At 39.5% G+C, this 16,567-nt stretch overlaps 1 protein-coding gene across 1 annotated transcript in view; it reads right to left on the bottom strand.

Moving 5' to 3' along the window:
- itga5 (integrin, alpha 5 (fibronectin receptor, alpha polypeptide)) overlaps positions 1–16,567 on the bottom strand; it is a 100,437-nt gene that overhangs the window by 23,795 nt on the left and 60,075 nt on the right. The window contains exons 19-24 of the mRNA XM_034173104.1: positions 14,185–14,252; positions 7,140–7,290; positions 6,954–7,046; positions 4,631–4,710; positions 3,190–3,270; positions 2,981–3,086 (exon numbers count right to left, since the gene is read on the bottom strand). Of these exons, the coding sequence (XP_034028995.1) occupies positions 2,981–3,086; positions 3,190–3,270; positions 4,631–4,710; positions 6,954–7,046; positions 7,140–7,290; positions 14,185–14,252 (579 nt within the window). The remainder of the gene's footprint in view (positions 1–2,980; positions 3,087–3,189; positions 3,271–4,630; positions 4,711–6,953; positions 7,047–7,139; positions 7,291–14,184; positions 14,253–16,567) is intronic.

Below are 16,567 nucleotides of genomic sequence, written 5' to 3' on the forward strand. Positions count from 1 at the left end.
CAGCTTTCAGGCTCCTCTCCTGTGGAACCAGCTCCCAATTCAGATCAGGGAGACAGACACCCTCTCTACTTTTAAGATTAGGCTTAAAACTTTCCTTTTTGCTAAAGCTTATAGTTAGGGCTGGATCAGGTGACCCTAAACCATCCCTTAGTTATGCTGCTATAGACGTAGACTGCTGGGGGGTTCCCATGATGCACTGTTTCTTTCTCTTTTTGCTCTGTATGCACCACTCTGCATTTAATCATTAGTGATCGATCTCTGCTCCCCTCCACAGCATGTCTTTTTCCTGGTTCTCTCCCTCAGCCCCAACCAGTCCCAGCAGAAGACTGCCCCTCCCTGAGCCTGGTTCTGCTGGAGGTTTCTTCCTGTTAAAAGGGAGTTTTTCCTTCCCACTGTAGCCAAGTGCTTGCTCACAGGGGGTCGTTTTGACCGTTGGGGTTTTACATAATTATTGTATGGCCTTGCCTTACAATATAAAGCGCCTTGGGGCAACTGTTTGTTGTGATTTGGCGCTATATAAAAAAAATTGATTGATTGATTGATATCCCATTCTTCAAACGCAAATAATCCAATTGGACAAACTGGAGTCAATCATCCATGGTGACTGAGCACAGCTGTGGCCATTGATTAGGGCATATGAATCGATCCTGGATGAGGACTTTTGAGGGAACGACAACCCCAACATTGTGACCATATGTCGCGCTTGTCTGGGCAGGGTCTGCCCTATCATCAGAACGCCCTGTAGTCAGAAATTCATAAATTCATTTTCAGTATAGTGGAGCAATTTAATTTGTGCCTACGACCATCCTATAACAATTTACATGACATTAGTGTTTTAGTAAAAATGGGTGCAAAATGCGCAAAAATAGGGTTTCCCCATTTTTGTTTCCTGACAGTAGGACTTGTGCATTACAGAGAATTTCACCATAATCCATATCGCTGTAATTCATGGACCGTGTTCCACAAGTTTATTGATGAATGTTGTGTCAATTATGAGAAGTTGAAAACAAGTTGATGTGAGTTGAATTTTGCTGTTCATGTGTTTTCAGTGTGTTTAGACTGGCCCTCAGGCAATAAATGTTTACTGAATCACAAAAAAACAAATGGTGTGTTCATTTATTGAGAAGAATTTTAAGAGCTCATAAGCAGTGTTGCCACAGTTACTTTGAAAAGTTATTTTATTAGTTACTTTATACAGTTACGCCATTAGCAGCTTTATGCAGTTACTTTATTAGGAGCTGCTGACAACTTGTAACTAATAAGGTAACTAGTAATCTAACTTGGTTACTCTTAGGACTGAGTAATCAGCAAAGTAACTAATAGTTAGTTTTCTGAATACTCAATCTTAAAAATAACCAAGTTAGATTACTAGTTACTTTATCAGTTATGTTCAGCAGCTACTAATGAAGTAACTGTATAAAGTAACTAGTAAAGTAACTTTTCAAAGTTACTGCTCATAAGGCAAATATCAACACATCGATTTCTTGGTTGATTTCTAGCCTTTTGTCAAAATGTGCTCAATATTTCTAATCAAGTGAATGTATGTTGTAAAATTTAGAATGAAATATTTTTGCTATGTTTGAATATGATAGTCAGAATAGAGTAAAGTTTTCTATGAAATTAATCTACTAGTATGACCAATGCTGAATAATGACCAACAACTGTACAGAATATTCCCCAAAGTGGACAGCGGTGATATTTGACAGAAATTAGATAGACAGATTTTGGCAACCATGTTTCATATAAATAACTAAATAGAATTTTGAAAATATGATTTTCAAAATTGACTACTGGGTCTTCTGATGATAAGGCTGGAACCATCTGCCCATGTACCAGCTCACAAGTACCTAGGTGGTGATGACCCCAGAAACTGGAAATGTCTAAAGGGGCCTGACAATTTCTAATAAAGCACTTTTAACCATCTGGGGCCGACGGCGTCATATATGATGGCGAAGACCAAGCTTTACTAAATTATAAATAACTTTTTAATGATATGAGATAGAAACTCGGCATAAAGCACTTGTTTACCATATCAATGGAGCGACGGGGAGGGCTGCTCCTCAGACTGTAAGGAGCCAAAGTGGGCCAAAGTGTGAATGAAAGCTGCAGCACAGAACACTCCAAAACACAGTAGAAGTAGAAGTTTGTGATGTAACCTTTGTGTAATAGCAGACAGAAATTGCTTTGAGATTAGACAAACAAAACGTGTAGACCATTTTGTATATATTGTTCAAAATGTGCATTTGTGTTTACTGTTTGGACCTTTTTGTTGTACAGTCTTTCACACAAGACTTCAAATTACCTTTATAAAGTGTCATATATATATATATATATATATATATATATATATATATATATATATATATATATATATATATATATATATATATATATATATATATATATATATATATATATATGTAAATAATAGTTTGCTGTGTGTTTTAAATAAATGTGTGTGGAAAATTATTTCCGCTTTATTTTTTTCCTTTTTTATTTCTGATTGTAAACTTTTATTACACTTATAAAACACAACAAAATCATATATATTATGAAAGCACAGGTTGTCCTGAAAAAAAGAGACATAAAATGTGATTGTGGGATGCAGGGAGAGGTGTTAACAGCAATAATAAAACATTTATGCCAGGTGAGTGAACTGTCCAAAAAATGCCCTCAGACCCCAGAGGGTTAATTTTTTTCCAAGACGACACTTATTTGTGCATTTCTTCCACCTTTATGCTGTGACACAAAAACACGGTGCACATATCGGTATGTGCTAAAGAGGCACGTGTCATTGCACCTCTGTGAAGACAGGTCCTCAGTTCTCAAGTCATGGAACATCAGCAAAGCACTGAATAACTCAAACAATTTGAATATGTTTTACTTCTTCGTGTTTCTAATTGTTGCCCTGGAGAGCTTGCTTGTGTTATGAACAATATGATCTGTTTTCTTGCACAATCTGTTCAGGCAGACCGGTTACCTCATAGATGTGTTCCACTGCAGGCCCGACGTCCTGCTCCACCTCCAAGCTTTTGGTCACCTTCCAGTTGGCCGGTGGGAAGAAGACTTTATCTGGTCGAGAAACACTTCAAAACAGAAAAGAGTTGATTGAGAAAATGTGTGGGGAAGAGCTAACGCTTCCATTAAATTGTAAATTTTTGAATTGGAGAATCCCAACACTGAACTCACCCTTGTAAAATTACAGCAGCCTGAACAACCGTCTCCAGCTTGTAGGGTACAACCTCACTATGAGAATTATTTTCATTTTTACTGTGGGCACAGGGGAAAGATGATTCTGATTAAACAAAGTCCTTTGAGAGCTGCGGAGAGCATCCCTGAAACAGAATCCAACGTAAGGTTCAAACCATTAATCAACTGCTGGAATGAGTAACTTTAAATTTACAGCTGATTGATAAAAAGATCATTCTCAACTATTTTTTTTATATATTTTTTAATTTCAGGCTTTTGCTACTTCCAGCTCCTTCCAAGTGAAGATTTGATACTAATGTGTGTTGTATATCATTTTAATTGGAATATTTTTGGATTTTGTAGCATTTCATGAATAAAATTAATAAATTAATGACATTAGTTTGAAATTATGATGTAGCTGTGTAACACACTATAAACTCAATACACCTTTTCAAATGGATCACCTTCAATACATAAATCTTTGGTATGGTATACATAATAAAATTAACAATAATATAATGCTGTTAATCTTATTATTGTTGTTATTATAACTACTAAAGAAACACTAACTGTTACTGCAAAATTATACACCCAGTATAGTGTGAAAAATACATCCTCAAGAGCAGTAAATATGAAGATAATGTATACAAATAGATGTCCTCAATTCTTCTCAATATCTTTTTTTAAGTGTGTGGAATATAGGGCAGCACGGTGACTTAGTGGTTAACACTGTTGCCTCATAGTATTCTTGCTCATGGGATTGATTCCCAATGGGGCCATTTCTGTGTGGAGTTTGCATGTTGTCCCCGTGTTTGCGTGGGTTCCCTCCGGCTGCCTCCCACATCCAAAAACATGCAGGTTAGGTGGATTGGAAACTTTAAATTGTCCGTAGGTGTGTGTGCAGGTGTGAATGTGTTTGTTTGTCTATATGTGGTCCTGTAACAGACTGGCGTCCTGTCCAGGGTGAACCCTGTCTCATGCCCTGTGACCACTGGGATAGGCTCCAGCCCCCCAGTGACCCCAATTAGAGTAAGCGGATATAGAAACTGGATAGATGGTGTGGAATATGTATATATGCATGAATTAAAAGGAAATATACATTGACATATGTATTATATTTCGGATCTTTATTCTGGTTTTAATTTCCTGCATCGCCAAAGGCACAGCAGGTCCTGGAACTGATTGACTCCATGTGTACATGTCTCTCTGTCTGTCTGTCTATGTGTATGTGTGTGTGTGTGTGTGTGTGTGTGTGTGTGTGTATATATATATATATATAGAGAGAGAGATGACTTGGTATAAGGCTACATCATGAAAAAAAAAACGCTCACAAAAAACAAGCACAGATGAAATGACTGATCAGAAAAATAATTAATTTCATTTTTAAAAAATATTGTTTGTCAGTGTTTCTGCTGTAGTTTCAAATTGATGCATGTTTTACCATCGAATCTGCATTTCAAACTGAACAGTCTTGTGTGTGTCCTTCAGCCGTGGCACTGTGAAACGGAGACCCCCCCACAACTGCAAAGAAGAACACATTAATCATTATTACTTTTTTGTTTTCCCTAAGACAAAAAAAAAAAAAAAGGTTCTATATGGCATTTCCCAGCCCTCTCATGTAACCATGTCACCAATTCTGCCTCATTCTTCACATTTCAGTTTGGTTCTTGTCACTCTGCTGACTGATTAGTGGAACAGCAGCATTACGATGAGAACTGATTACGACACGAAACCTTTGGAGACATGAAACTCTACACAGACTCTGAGGTCTCCTCATCTCTGTGAGAAGGCACTGTTCCTGTGCAGACTTACTAATGCATGCCACCCTGTGAGCTCATCATTAAAAAGGGGGAAGTCAGTGGGCACAGATGGAGTCCGCACTCTCCATCACAACACTTCCTAACACCTTGTGACGTTTCCTGTGACAGTGCTTTTGCTTTTATACCCCCCCCCCTAAGAGAAGACAGTTAGTGCAGGAAAGACACCTGACAGAAAAAAAAGAACTGCATCTATTTTTTTCTTTGTTTTGTAATTTTGTCCTGTGGAAATCTAGGACTAATCTCTACGGATCAAAATAACCTGTTGACCATAAAGTCGATTTAATGTATAGCACTGTCACATTTAGGGAACTTGTCATTTTAATAAAAATGTAGAGTTTGATGGGTTTAGTTTATCAGTGGATTAACTGGAAATATACCGCACTTTGAAATATCCAAACATTCCTATTTCACTAAAAAAAATGTTTCATTAGAGCAAACAATCAAATAACAAATGCCATTTTTACGTGGCACCATTTAGTACTTAGTCTTCCCGAGCAGGCATACCACTTGCCAAAAGTTGGGAAATACCTTTTTTGTTTGTTTGTTTGTTTTTTGAGCTCAGTAGTTCTAATCCAGCTCAGCCTGCCCTCAATCAGGGTGAGGCCGGGCAGGGTACACTTCACCTTCATTTATTAACTGAAAGTTATCTCTGAAATTAAATTATTATCTCTACATGCGAGTGAAATCGTGTCTGCACTGGCCCACCCGGAGCTGAAGGTGAGGTGCCTAATACAGTCCGGCTGAGCTCTCAAAAATTTTGAACATGATCAAAACCGGCACAAGTTTAACCAAGCTTTCCAGAGTTGTGCTGATCTTTGCTGAGCAATATGCCAAACTCCCACAAAAACTGGACCTAACCCAGATGTAAGAACTGCTTTACAATCTTCTGGTGAAACTGGGCATAACTCAAACTTCACCAATGACAGCATCATTGTACAGTGGCACAAAGGAGAACTTAAAAAAAAACAAAAAAAACAAAACAAAGTGAGACTCAAGTCTTCTGTGTACATTCTGGCAAACTGCTTCTTTTTAACTAAGTCCAGGTTTGTGCTGCTCTACCATGAAGGTGGTGAAGCAATAGACAATAGTTGCCCTATGCTCAATACTGGGGTGAAAAAAACAAACAATGAAACTGATTAAATCTGTAAAAACAGAGTCAATATGTTAATATCGTTAACAACCTTAAATTTTATAGTTGTAATTTACAAACAAACAAATAAAAGATTTTGTTGAGCTGTTCTTACTTTGCTCAGAGAGACCACAGGAGGCTTGGCGTGGGATTCACATGTTGATCTAGTTTTTCTAACACAACTCTAACTGTATATGGAGTATGGGTCTTGGGCAGCCTTGAACCTGGGATACTTCACTTATGGGACAAGCATGCTTTGTGTCTGCATCACTGTGCTACCACACAATGAGAATAACTGTGAAAATATAACATATTTTGCCTGTATTTGCACAAAGTATGTTAATGCGAGGAATTCTGAAAAAAGTCATCTGTTTAGAATTGAGGAGGTGATATACGTATATATATATATCAAAGTATGTAAAAAATGATTTTGCAGTTTATTATATTTTCAGACCTAGTCACACGTGTTATAAGCAGTTAATGTGGTTTCTTCCTAAACAGGTCAGTGAGGTCACTGAGTTCAAATGTAAAATTTACAGGATTGTCTGTGAAGGCATTTACACATTTTTACTGTATTTGTTTTTACAGAATTATTCTAACAACCACAGCTGACCCCCCCCCCCCCCCCCCCCCCCCCCCCACACACACACACATGAAACGCCTTTTTTTTTTAACGGAGAAGCTGTGTCATAAAAAATCCATGAGGTCTGCAGTGTTAACCATGATTTTTTTAAATCATGTTCACATGTTTTAATATGATTACCTAAAATGCAATGCATGTCGTGATTAGCTAAACCCAAATGAGGTGTTCTTACATTGGCTCCAGACTTCATTGGGTTTCCCAAATCACAGCTGAGGTATCGAGTCTGGTTCTCCGACTCATAGCTGCAGGTCAGCTGGGTCAGACTCTGCAAAACGAGAGAAAAGGTCGGTCAAACCTCATGCAACTGTAATCTTTTTTTTTAATGCAAATTTCCACCATGTTTCACATTTCCACTCACCTCATTGTTGCGAGCAATGCCGCTGTAGTCGGCTTCCGGAGGCAGCACCACATACAGCTCTGCCTCGTACGCCCCTCCCTCACCTTCATTCCGGGCATTGAAAGTCAAGGTCAGTGAGTTGTCATCGCCCATGTAGACTTCCTTCCTGTCCCTGAGGACCCAACCGAAGGGAACAAAAAGAGCAAAAAGAGAAGATTTCTAATTTGATCAATGGTCACGTCAAATGATGTCAGGCCTCTTTAGACAGAATTCAATGAGTAAATAAATCAAGATAAGAATAGTGCTGCTGTGGAAGTGAAACGTTACAAACATCAGTTTTAGTCATCTGACTAAGTACCATTTCCTCGTACAACACATTTCCGATTTGGTTATAAAGTTGAACATGTAATACAGTAAAAACAACTCCCTCCCTCCATGTTTTCCCACATGTACTCCACAGTCACTGTACAAGCAGAGGAATTCCATATGGAAGGCCACACAGACGCTTTTAATTATAGACTTATGAGGCAACACAGGATTTGCAACACAGACAGTGAGCGAGTCAGCGAGAGAGAGAGAGAGAGAGAGAGAGAGACTTCCAAAGCTCGGATCCTCTGCAGACCAGACAGTCACTGATATTCTGGTTCCAACTGGCATCACACATTTTAGACCAGAAAACACACTAAAACCTACAACCTGCCAAGTTGCTAAAGAAAAAGAACTAATACTGCAGGAATAAGGGGTTGTTTTCCCCAAAATTTCACTATGTTTTGGCCTCAAGTGAATTCCTCTAACTGCTGTTACAAATCCTGCAGACACAAACAAATCGAGGTATTGATTTGCACTAATCCCAGTTTATTTATTTAGATGAGCAGGATCGTCTAGGAGTTTTGGATAAAACGCTCAGATGGCACAAACAGCGGCGATGGATTTGGAAAATTTAATGTTCTGGTTTTATTCCTAACAGACACGTTTAAATATAAATGTCCAAGAATTTTACAACTTTGAACTTTGGTCATGATTAAAATTAGAGATGCTGTTTATTACACGATAATCACAAAGGATGAGAAGATATTTTCTTCACTTTTCCAATGAAAGATCGCTTACCCAAATGTGGGAATATTTAGTTTTGTATCCTAAACACGCAAAGGCATGATGTCAGATGTCATAGCCTTCAGCAAGCATTTTTTGACAGATTGGTTCATATTGTTTGTGCAGCTTGTGTTGTGTTATATGTACACTCGCATACAGCAGTGGTGCAATGGTGCAGCAATGGTGGAGTGTTTCTTTTCAGTCCTGTATGTCCGTCCATTCATCTGTATGTGAACAATAAAACATGATGCATTTAGATGTGATTTTGGTCAAACCTGGTGGAATGACTGAGGTTCAGCCAAAGACAAAGAGATTTGATTTGGAGAAAAAAATCAATTATAAGCCAAGGTGAAAATGTTGATCTAGCCAAAGGTTTACAGCGTGTTAAAGATTATTGAGCAGGGCCACCAACGATGGTATGGTCATGCCAAGAGAATGGATGCCAACAGGACCTCGGTGAGGTGGCTTGGGTGGTGACCTATGACAGAGAGACCCAGAGGAAGGCCAGGAAAGAGGTGGATGGACAACATCAGGGAATGGGGTGGAGTAGGATGGAGGGCCTTCTGAGAGACAGGGGGCAATGGGTGCAGTGTTGAGAAAAGTTGGTTTCTCAGAATGCAAAAGATGGAGAAGTAGGCTGGACTTTTTCTGAGTCGGGCTTAAAACTTCTCAATCACCCCTCGTATATATTCTAACGGGCCTTCTGAAAATAAGGGTGTCACTGTCTGCTGGGTGTATGTAGTCATGATTCCAGCCCAGCCGCCTGTAATTTACCTAAATCAAGCTCAACCTGAATTTGCTTTTTGTGAATGTTTGTTGATTATCAAACTCTACTTTCTCTGCCCATTTTGTCAGAGGAGAAATTCTGCTGTATTACTTTCAGTCAGTATTATGTAAAACAAGCTTCGACAAGACTATTTTGCTTGGTCTGCTGCCAAAGGAAGTGACGCTGTGCTGCCATTGGGAAAAGCTCCAGTTCTGGAGTTATGCTTTGATATAAGGCAGCAAATTATAACAGTTTATTGGAGACAAGATGGATGTACGTGGCAGATTAATATAGGAATGTGAAATCAAAATTACAGCGCAGAGGAGGGAGTATTAAGGAGGCAGCTATTTGAAAAAAAAAAAAAAAAAGCAAACAGATTTGTTAAAATGTGACGGGGTGTTGTGACCCGGTTTCAGGAGCAGACGAGGTTGAGACTCTGGCGTCGTGCTTCTCCCTGACTTTCCAAACAAATTCCTTTCATTACTACCATCTCTTCCCTTAATAGTTTATCAAGGCACCTGCAGAGCTGCTTCCTGTTTCCAGGCTCTGCAACACTGCAGCTATTAGTGGAACTTGCTGGTATGCTAAAATAAACAGCAGAACAACAAAATGGCTGTGTTTATGCTTTTTTGTTCAGGTTTGGAGGTCAGTGTCTGTGACCCGGCTTATGCTTTAGTTCACCCTTAATGCCCACAGTATGTTGCTGGATTTCGTAAAATCTATATCAGGGGTCTTCAAATGGTGGCCCCACGCAGACCGCTAACCCTCAGGGGTCCAGAAACATAAAAAAAAAAAAAAAACACTGAGGTGGAGTCACCAACAACTCCATGAACCCCTGAAAGTTAAAGTATATCTCTGGAATATGCAGCATTTCTATGGGCTCTACGGTTGATTATACAGTCGACTATCATTTGGATTTATGGCAACATCACAGAGCCCTTAGTTGGCCCTGAACAAATCACCCATAGTTTGTTAGATCAGTGACTTTTTGTTCTTCTTTCATTTCATATCTGTTTTGTTTCGAGTAAACTCCATCATGTTTACTAGTAGTTTTGCTTGTTGTTCAAATTCTGGTTTAGACTGAACATCCACTCTGTAGTCCAGGAGCCAGTCTGGTACCACTGAAGGTGATATAGTAGAGAAGCTTGAATCTTCAACTGGACTGGGTTGCTTGATGTGAGGACGTTTCGCTTCAAATTGCAGAAGCTTCCTCAGCTAAAATTCTTGCTCTGGTAGTCTGACTTCCGTCTTGACTCTTGTAGAGAAGAATAAAACAGAAGCCAACAAAAGCTGGAGTTTTTAACCTAACCAGACCCCTCCTACCGAGAGGCCGACTGCTACAGGCTAGTGACTAAACAATAGCTCTAATTAGCACCTATTGTGCTCTAGTTAGCACCCTCCTAATGACAGGGCAGCTGTGCCTCCTAATGATGGGATGGAAGTCTCTCCTGATGGCTCCCTTGACGACTCTCCTGATGACGTGAATGACTCATTACCATGAACAAAAGACTGAAACTGCTTTGACCTGAGTACCCCATTGTAAACAGGGGACAAAGCGTGTCTGAGAACCCCTCCCCGGTTAAGGCTGGGTTTCAACTGTTTTACAAAGAATGCTTCCTTGACACCTCTCTCAAACCATTTCTTCTCTCTGGCTAAGATTTTAACGTCCTTGTCCTCAAACGTGTGGTTAGTGTCTTTCAGGTGGAGATGAACTGCAGACTGAGGTCCACTGGCGCCCTCTCTGCGGTGCTGATATAGCCTTTTGTGTAAAGGTTGCTTAGTCTCACCTATGTAGTGTTCATTACAGTTTTCCTGACATCTGATAGATAGACCTCAAGTAAGGTCTAACCTTACCAACCCATGGTTGATGATTGTTGAAAATGACCTGAACAGCATCATAGTTAGTGATTAGGTTCACATCAGCTAGTGCCATCTCAGCTTTGTTCCAGCCCAACCAGACTCCGCTGACTAGAATTTGGCCCCCAGTCAAATTGAAACTGACATGCTCTAGACTCTCACATGTCCATCTGTGATGGACGTGTAGATGGATATGCTCAAAGACATACCACTCCAATCCTTCTGGTTATCAATTCACAACCTATGACAACCTCTGGATATGGAGCCAGAATGGTCTTGGATAGTGCAATACTTTGACCATATGGCCAGACTCTGTTTTTTTACACTGGTGAGCAGGGGGTTCATAGTGACCAGCTAGTGAGTGAGTTTTGTCAGGGTGGCTGCTGTAAGGCCAATTGTGCTTTTGATGTCTGAGTGATTTTTGCATCTATGGACAAAGAGGAACTTGAAGAAGTCAACCTCTTCCAAGCATTTGTTGTACATTGTAATGGGAGAGGTTTGACTATTAACCATTCATTCACTGATTCATTCATTTTCTTTACCCACTAATTTCAATTAAGGGTCATGGAGGGTGGCTAAAGCCCATCCCAGCAGTAATTGGTGGGGTACACTCTGAACAGGCCACCAGTCTATCTCAGGGCCAAAACACATTCACAGTGGCAATCAATTTCAAATCATCAATCATCTAACCTGTGTGTCTTTGGAAGTGGGAAGAAGCCAGAGCACCCAGATGGAACCCACACAAACACGAGGAGAACATGCAATCTCCACACAGAAAAGACAGGTCAGAAGCAAACCTGGAACCTTCTTGCTCTGAGGCAACAGTGATAACCACTAAGCCACCAAGCTGTCATTATTATTGACCACAATGTTACATTTTTGTCTGAGCTAGCTTCTATTCCAAAGACTACAACAGCCTTCTATCCAGAAAAGGGATGGTCAGATCTTATGGCTCTCCATTGCTGGGTGCAGTCAAGTCAGCATGATCTTGATCAGTTAAATGAAGGTTGCACATAGAATGACTACCAATGGAAACACTTGATTATAAACAGCCTCTTCCAAAATTTACTACCCCAGCAACTGCTCAGTGGATTTCCATTGGATATAGAATGTTGTTTTATGTCTAGAAAGATGGTAGTGGGCAAGTCATGCATGTGCTGGTGATGCACGTTGGTGTATCCAGCCTACCACAGAACTACCTTGAGTCCAAGATGGCAGCTACCCAGTTAGACAACCAATCAATTCCCACGTCTCAAAACTAATAAAGTCAATCAATCAATCAATCAATCAATCAATCAATTTTTTTTTATATAGCGCCAAATCACAACAAACAGTTGCCCCAAGGCGCTTTATATTGTAAGGCAAGGCCATACAATAATTATGTAAAACCCAACGGTCAAAACGACCCCCTGTGAGCAAGCACTTGGCTACAGTGGGAAGGAAAAACTCCCTTTAACAGGAAGAAACCTCCAGCAGAACCAGGCTCAGGGAGGGGCAGTCTTCTGCTGGGACTGGTTGGGGCTGAGGGAGAGAACCAGGAAAAAGACATGCTGTGGAGGGGAGCAGAGATTGACCACTAATAATTAAATTGCAGAGTGGTGTATACAGAGCAAAAGAGAAAGAAACAGTGCATCATGGGAACCCCCCAGCAGTCTAAGTCTATAGCAGCATAACTAAGGGATGGTTCAGGGTCACCTGATCCAGCCCTAACTATAAGCTTTAGCAAAAAGGAAAGTTTTAAGCCTAATCTTAAAAGTAGAGAGGGTGTCTGTCTCCCTGATCTGAATTGGGAGCTGGTTCCACAGGAGAGGAGCCTGAAAGCTGAAGGCTCTGCCTCCCATTCTACTCTTACAAACCCTAGGAACTACAAGTAAGCCTGCAGTCTGAGAGCGAAGCGCTCTATTGGGGTGATATGGTACTACGAGGTCCCTAAGATAAGATGGGACCTGATTATTCAAAACCTTATAAGTAAGAAGAAGAATTTTAAATTCTATTCTAGAATTAACAGGAAGCCAATGAAGAGAGGCCAATATGGGTGAGATATGCTCTCTCCTTCTAGTCCCCGTTAGTACTCTAGCTGCAGCATTTTGAATTAACTGAAGGCTTTTCAGGGAACTTTTAGGACAACCTGATAATAATGAATTACAATAGTCCAGCCTAGAGGAAATAAATGCATGAATTAGTTTTTCAGCATCACTCTGAGACAAGACCTTTCTAATTTTAGAGATATTGCGTAAATGCAAAAAAGCAGCCCTACATATTTTTTTAATATGCGCTTTGAATGACATATCCTGATCAAAAATGACTCCAAGATTTCTCACAGTATTACTAGAGGTCAGGGTAATGCCATCCAGAGTAAGGATCTGGTTAGACACCATGTTTCTAAGATTTGTGGGGCCAAGTACAATAACTTCAGTTTTATCTGAGTTTAAAAGCAGGAAATTAGAGGTCATCCATGTCTTTATGTCTGTAAGACAATCCTGCAGTTTAGCTAATTGGTGTGTGTCCTCTGGCTTCATGGATAGATAAAGCTGGGTATCATCTGCGTAACAATGAAAATTTAAGCAATACCGTCTAATAATACTGCCTAAGGGAAGCATGTATAAAGTGAATAAAATTGGTCCTAGCACAGAACCTTGTGGAACTCCATAATTAACCTTAGTCTGTGAAGAAGATTCCCCATTTACATGAACAAATTGTAATCTATTAGACAAATATGATTTAAACCACCGCAGCGCAGTGCCTTTAATACCTATGGCATGCTCTAATCTCTGTAATAAAATTTTATGGTCAACAGTATCAAAAGCAGCACTGAGGTCTAACAGAACAAGCACAGAGATGAGTCCACTGTCTGAGGCCATAAGAAGATCATTTGTAACCTTCACTAATGCTGTTTCTGTACTATGATGAATTCTAAAACCTGACTGAAACTCTTCAAATAGACCATTCCTCTGCAGATGATCAGTTAGCTGTTTTACAACTACCCTTTCAAGAATTTTTGAGAGAAAAGGAAGGTTGGAGATTGGCCTATAATTAGCTAAGATAGCTGGGTCAAGTGATGGCTTTTTAAGTAATGGTTTAATTACTGCCACCTTAAAAGCCTGTGGTACATAGCCAACTAACAAAGATAGATTGATCATATTTAAGATCGGAAGCATTAAATAATGGTAGGGCTTCCTTGAGCAGCCTGGTAATAGTGATTGAGCCCGATACCTACTACTTGATTCGATTGGGACATACGTAAGTTTTATATCAATATTTACTGCCCCCTACTGGTTGTTGGAGGTGGCCGGTGTGTGATATGAGTGAGACATGGTACAACTTGTCTTAAATATATGACAACAGACTCACCCATGAACCGCCAGCTTCAAATCAGGAACACAGATGTTGTCGTCTCCACAATCCAACAAAATCTGAGCCTAAAAGATACATAATTTGAAAATAAAAGCATTAAAAATCACTGCGGTTGTTATACAGGCTGTCCGACACTGTGCTTCTTCTATATGGAATAAGTTAGATACACTCAATAAATCACATATCACAATGAAGGAGACACCAGCATGAGTGTAGCCGGATGCCACATGTGCTATGACTAATAGATTCCGCCCCAGATGAAGCGTTGCCACCCACCATAAACACACCTGGACTGCAGTTTGTGCTTTTTTTTTTTTTTTTTTAAGAGGGATCATCACTGCACAACAGATAATTAAAAACAAATTTATGGCTCAGAAGGACAATGATTCAGTATTCTATTGTCAGACACACTCTCCTGAACCAGCTGTCCCAGCACACACGCTTTCATTTTGACATAAGAGAAGGAAACGATGAGCGATGACTGTCAAAAGCCAGAGAAGATAGTCCTGCTGAACCAAACACAAAGCGGCCAGCCAAGCTCTTACCAACATCCCACATCAAACCACCATGTGGCAAACCACGCTTTCACCACGCAATACGCCACCCAGCCAACCACAGCGGTAAAAGATCTTATGGAAGGGGAGGAGCCTGAGGCTTAAAGGAACTTACTGAGACATTGGATATCTGTGTTGACCTGGTGAGAAAGCAGGCGAAGGGGTTTCAGAGATTACAGCAGGGGAAAAGACAAGAAAGGCAAATAAACAGTGCTGGGTAAGCAGATGACCGCTGAGCGTGTGGCAGGGAAAGCCCTGCAGATCGCTACGATTGTGACAGCGTGCCGATGCTCAAGAGGAGGAGGATAATAAATAGAAATGGATGAGGAGATTAGAGAGAGGGCCAAGCACCTCCCTTGTCATTACACTATCTAGGGCTCTAATTAAGGACACCATGGTAACCGCCATGTTAACGCAGCCACATGTGCTCCCTGTGCAGAGGACAAATGCTGGTCGTAAGACAATTGTTGCCTGACATCGTGTGACATATCAACTTGTCAAACTGGCAAAAATCAGTATCACTCACAGAAATATTTAACCCTAACTTTTAATATTTATGTAATTTTATTGCATGACAAATTCCCATTTACTTTTTTTTAGATAATTTTAATACAAACCTACCAAATAAACTTTACATGATAAATATTCAATACTGTAATGAATCCTATTCATTTGAAATGCATAATCCTCAGCTTTATGTATTTAGTATTAATAAATATAATTACTCTAAATCAATAATATTGACAGTATTTATTTAAAATACATAAAGTATATTGTTTGAATTGCATAATAATTATGTTACCTATGCCATTTATTTTGTATAGCTAACATAATTATGCAATTCAAACAATATACTTTATGTATTTTAAATAAATACTGTCATTATTGTTGATTCAGAGTAATTATATTTTATTAATACTAAATACATAAAGCTGAGGATTATGCATTTCAAATGAATAGGATTTATTACAGTAATGAATATGCATCATGTAAGGTTTATTTGGTAGCTTTGTATTAAAATTATCTAAAAAAACTAAATGGGAATTTCTCGTGTAATAAAATTACATAAATCTTAAAAGTTAGGGTTAAATATTTCTGTGAGTGTACAAATCATTTGGTCAGATGGTATATTTTAAGCTAATTAAAAACCTATTTCATAAAAAGTTGACATCATTTTGGAAAGTTACAAATTTTGCATAAATGGACCCATTCTTATACCATCTGAAAATGACAGGAATGAATAGATCTATCATGAGGCCATAAATCTTCACAGAAACATGTGGAATATGTTAAAATGAGAGCTTGAACCATGTCTTGTTCTCGCTCCAGCCCGATCACAGTAAGATCTTGGCAGAGCTTACAGTACGTTAAATATTCTCAAAGCACATGTGTAAATCAACAGGGCATCACATGTCCGATCAAGGCCATGGCTGCAGCAATATACGTGCCGTTCTTCATTCATACACAGAGTGCTACGCAAGTTTAATGAAATATGTTAGAAGTTTGACTCCTACTCCCATTTGGCATACAGTTCAGTTTTTTTTTTCCTCTCCGGATATCAGGGAAAATTGGTGTCTTACATTTAAAGTTGATAAGTTGCTTGATGCAACGTCTTGGTTGAGCGAGAGACCACATCTGTTGGAGGCCCAACAGCTTTGATATCTACAGAGGACATCAATGACAGGGTTTAATCCTGATCCAACATGGAAAAGATCTATATACATTTCGAGAGAGGGGGGAGATCAAACATTGGTCACTGCATTTCTTCAAACTCTCCAATTTGAACTGTTGCTGAACTCACATATGGTGGACTCTGTTGCACAGCT

Source organism: Thalassophryne amazonica, chromosome 6 (genome assembly GCF_902500255.1).
Source record: "Thalassophryne amazonica chromosome 6, fThaAma1.1, whole genome shotgun sequence".
NCBI classification, from domain to species: domain Eukaryota; kingdom Metazoa; phylum Chordata; class Actinopteri; order Batrachoidiformes; family Batrachoididae; genus Thalassophryne; species Thalassophryne amazonica.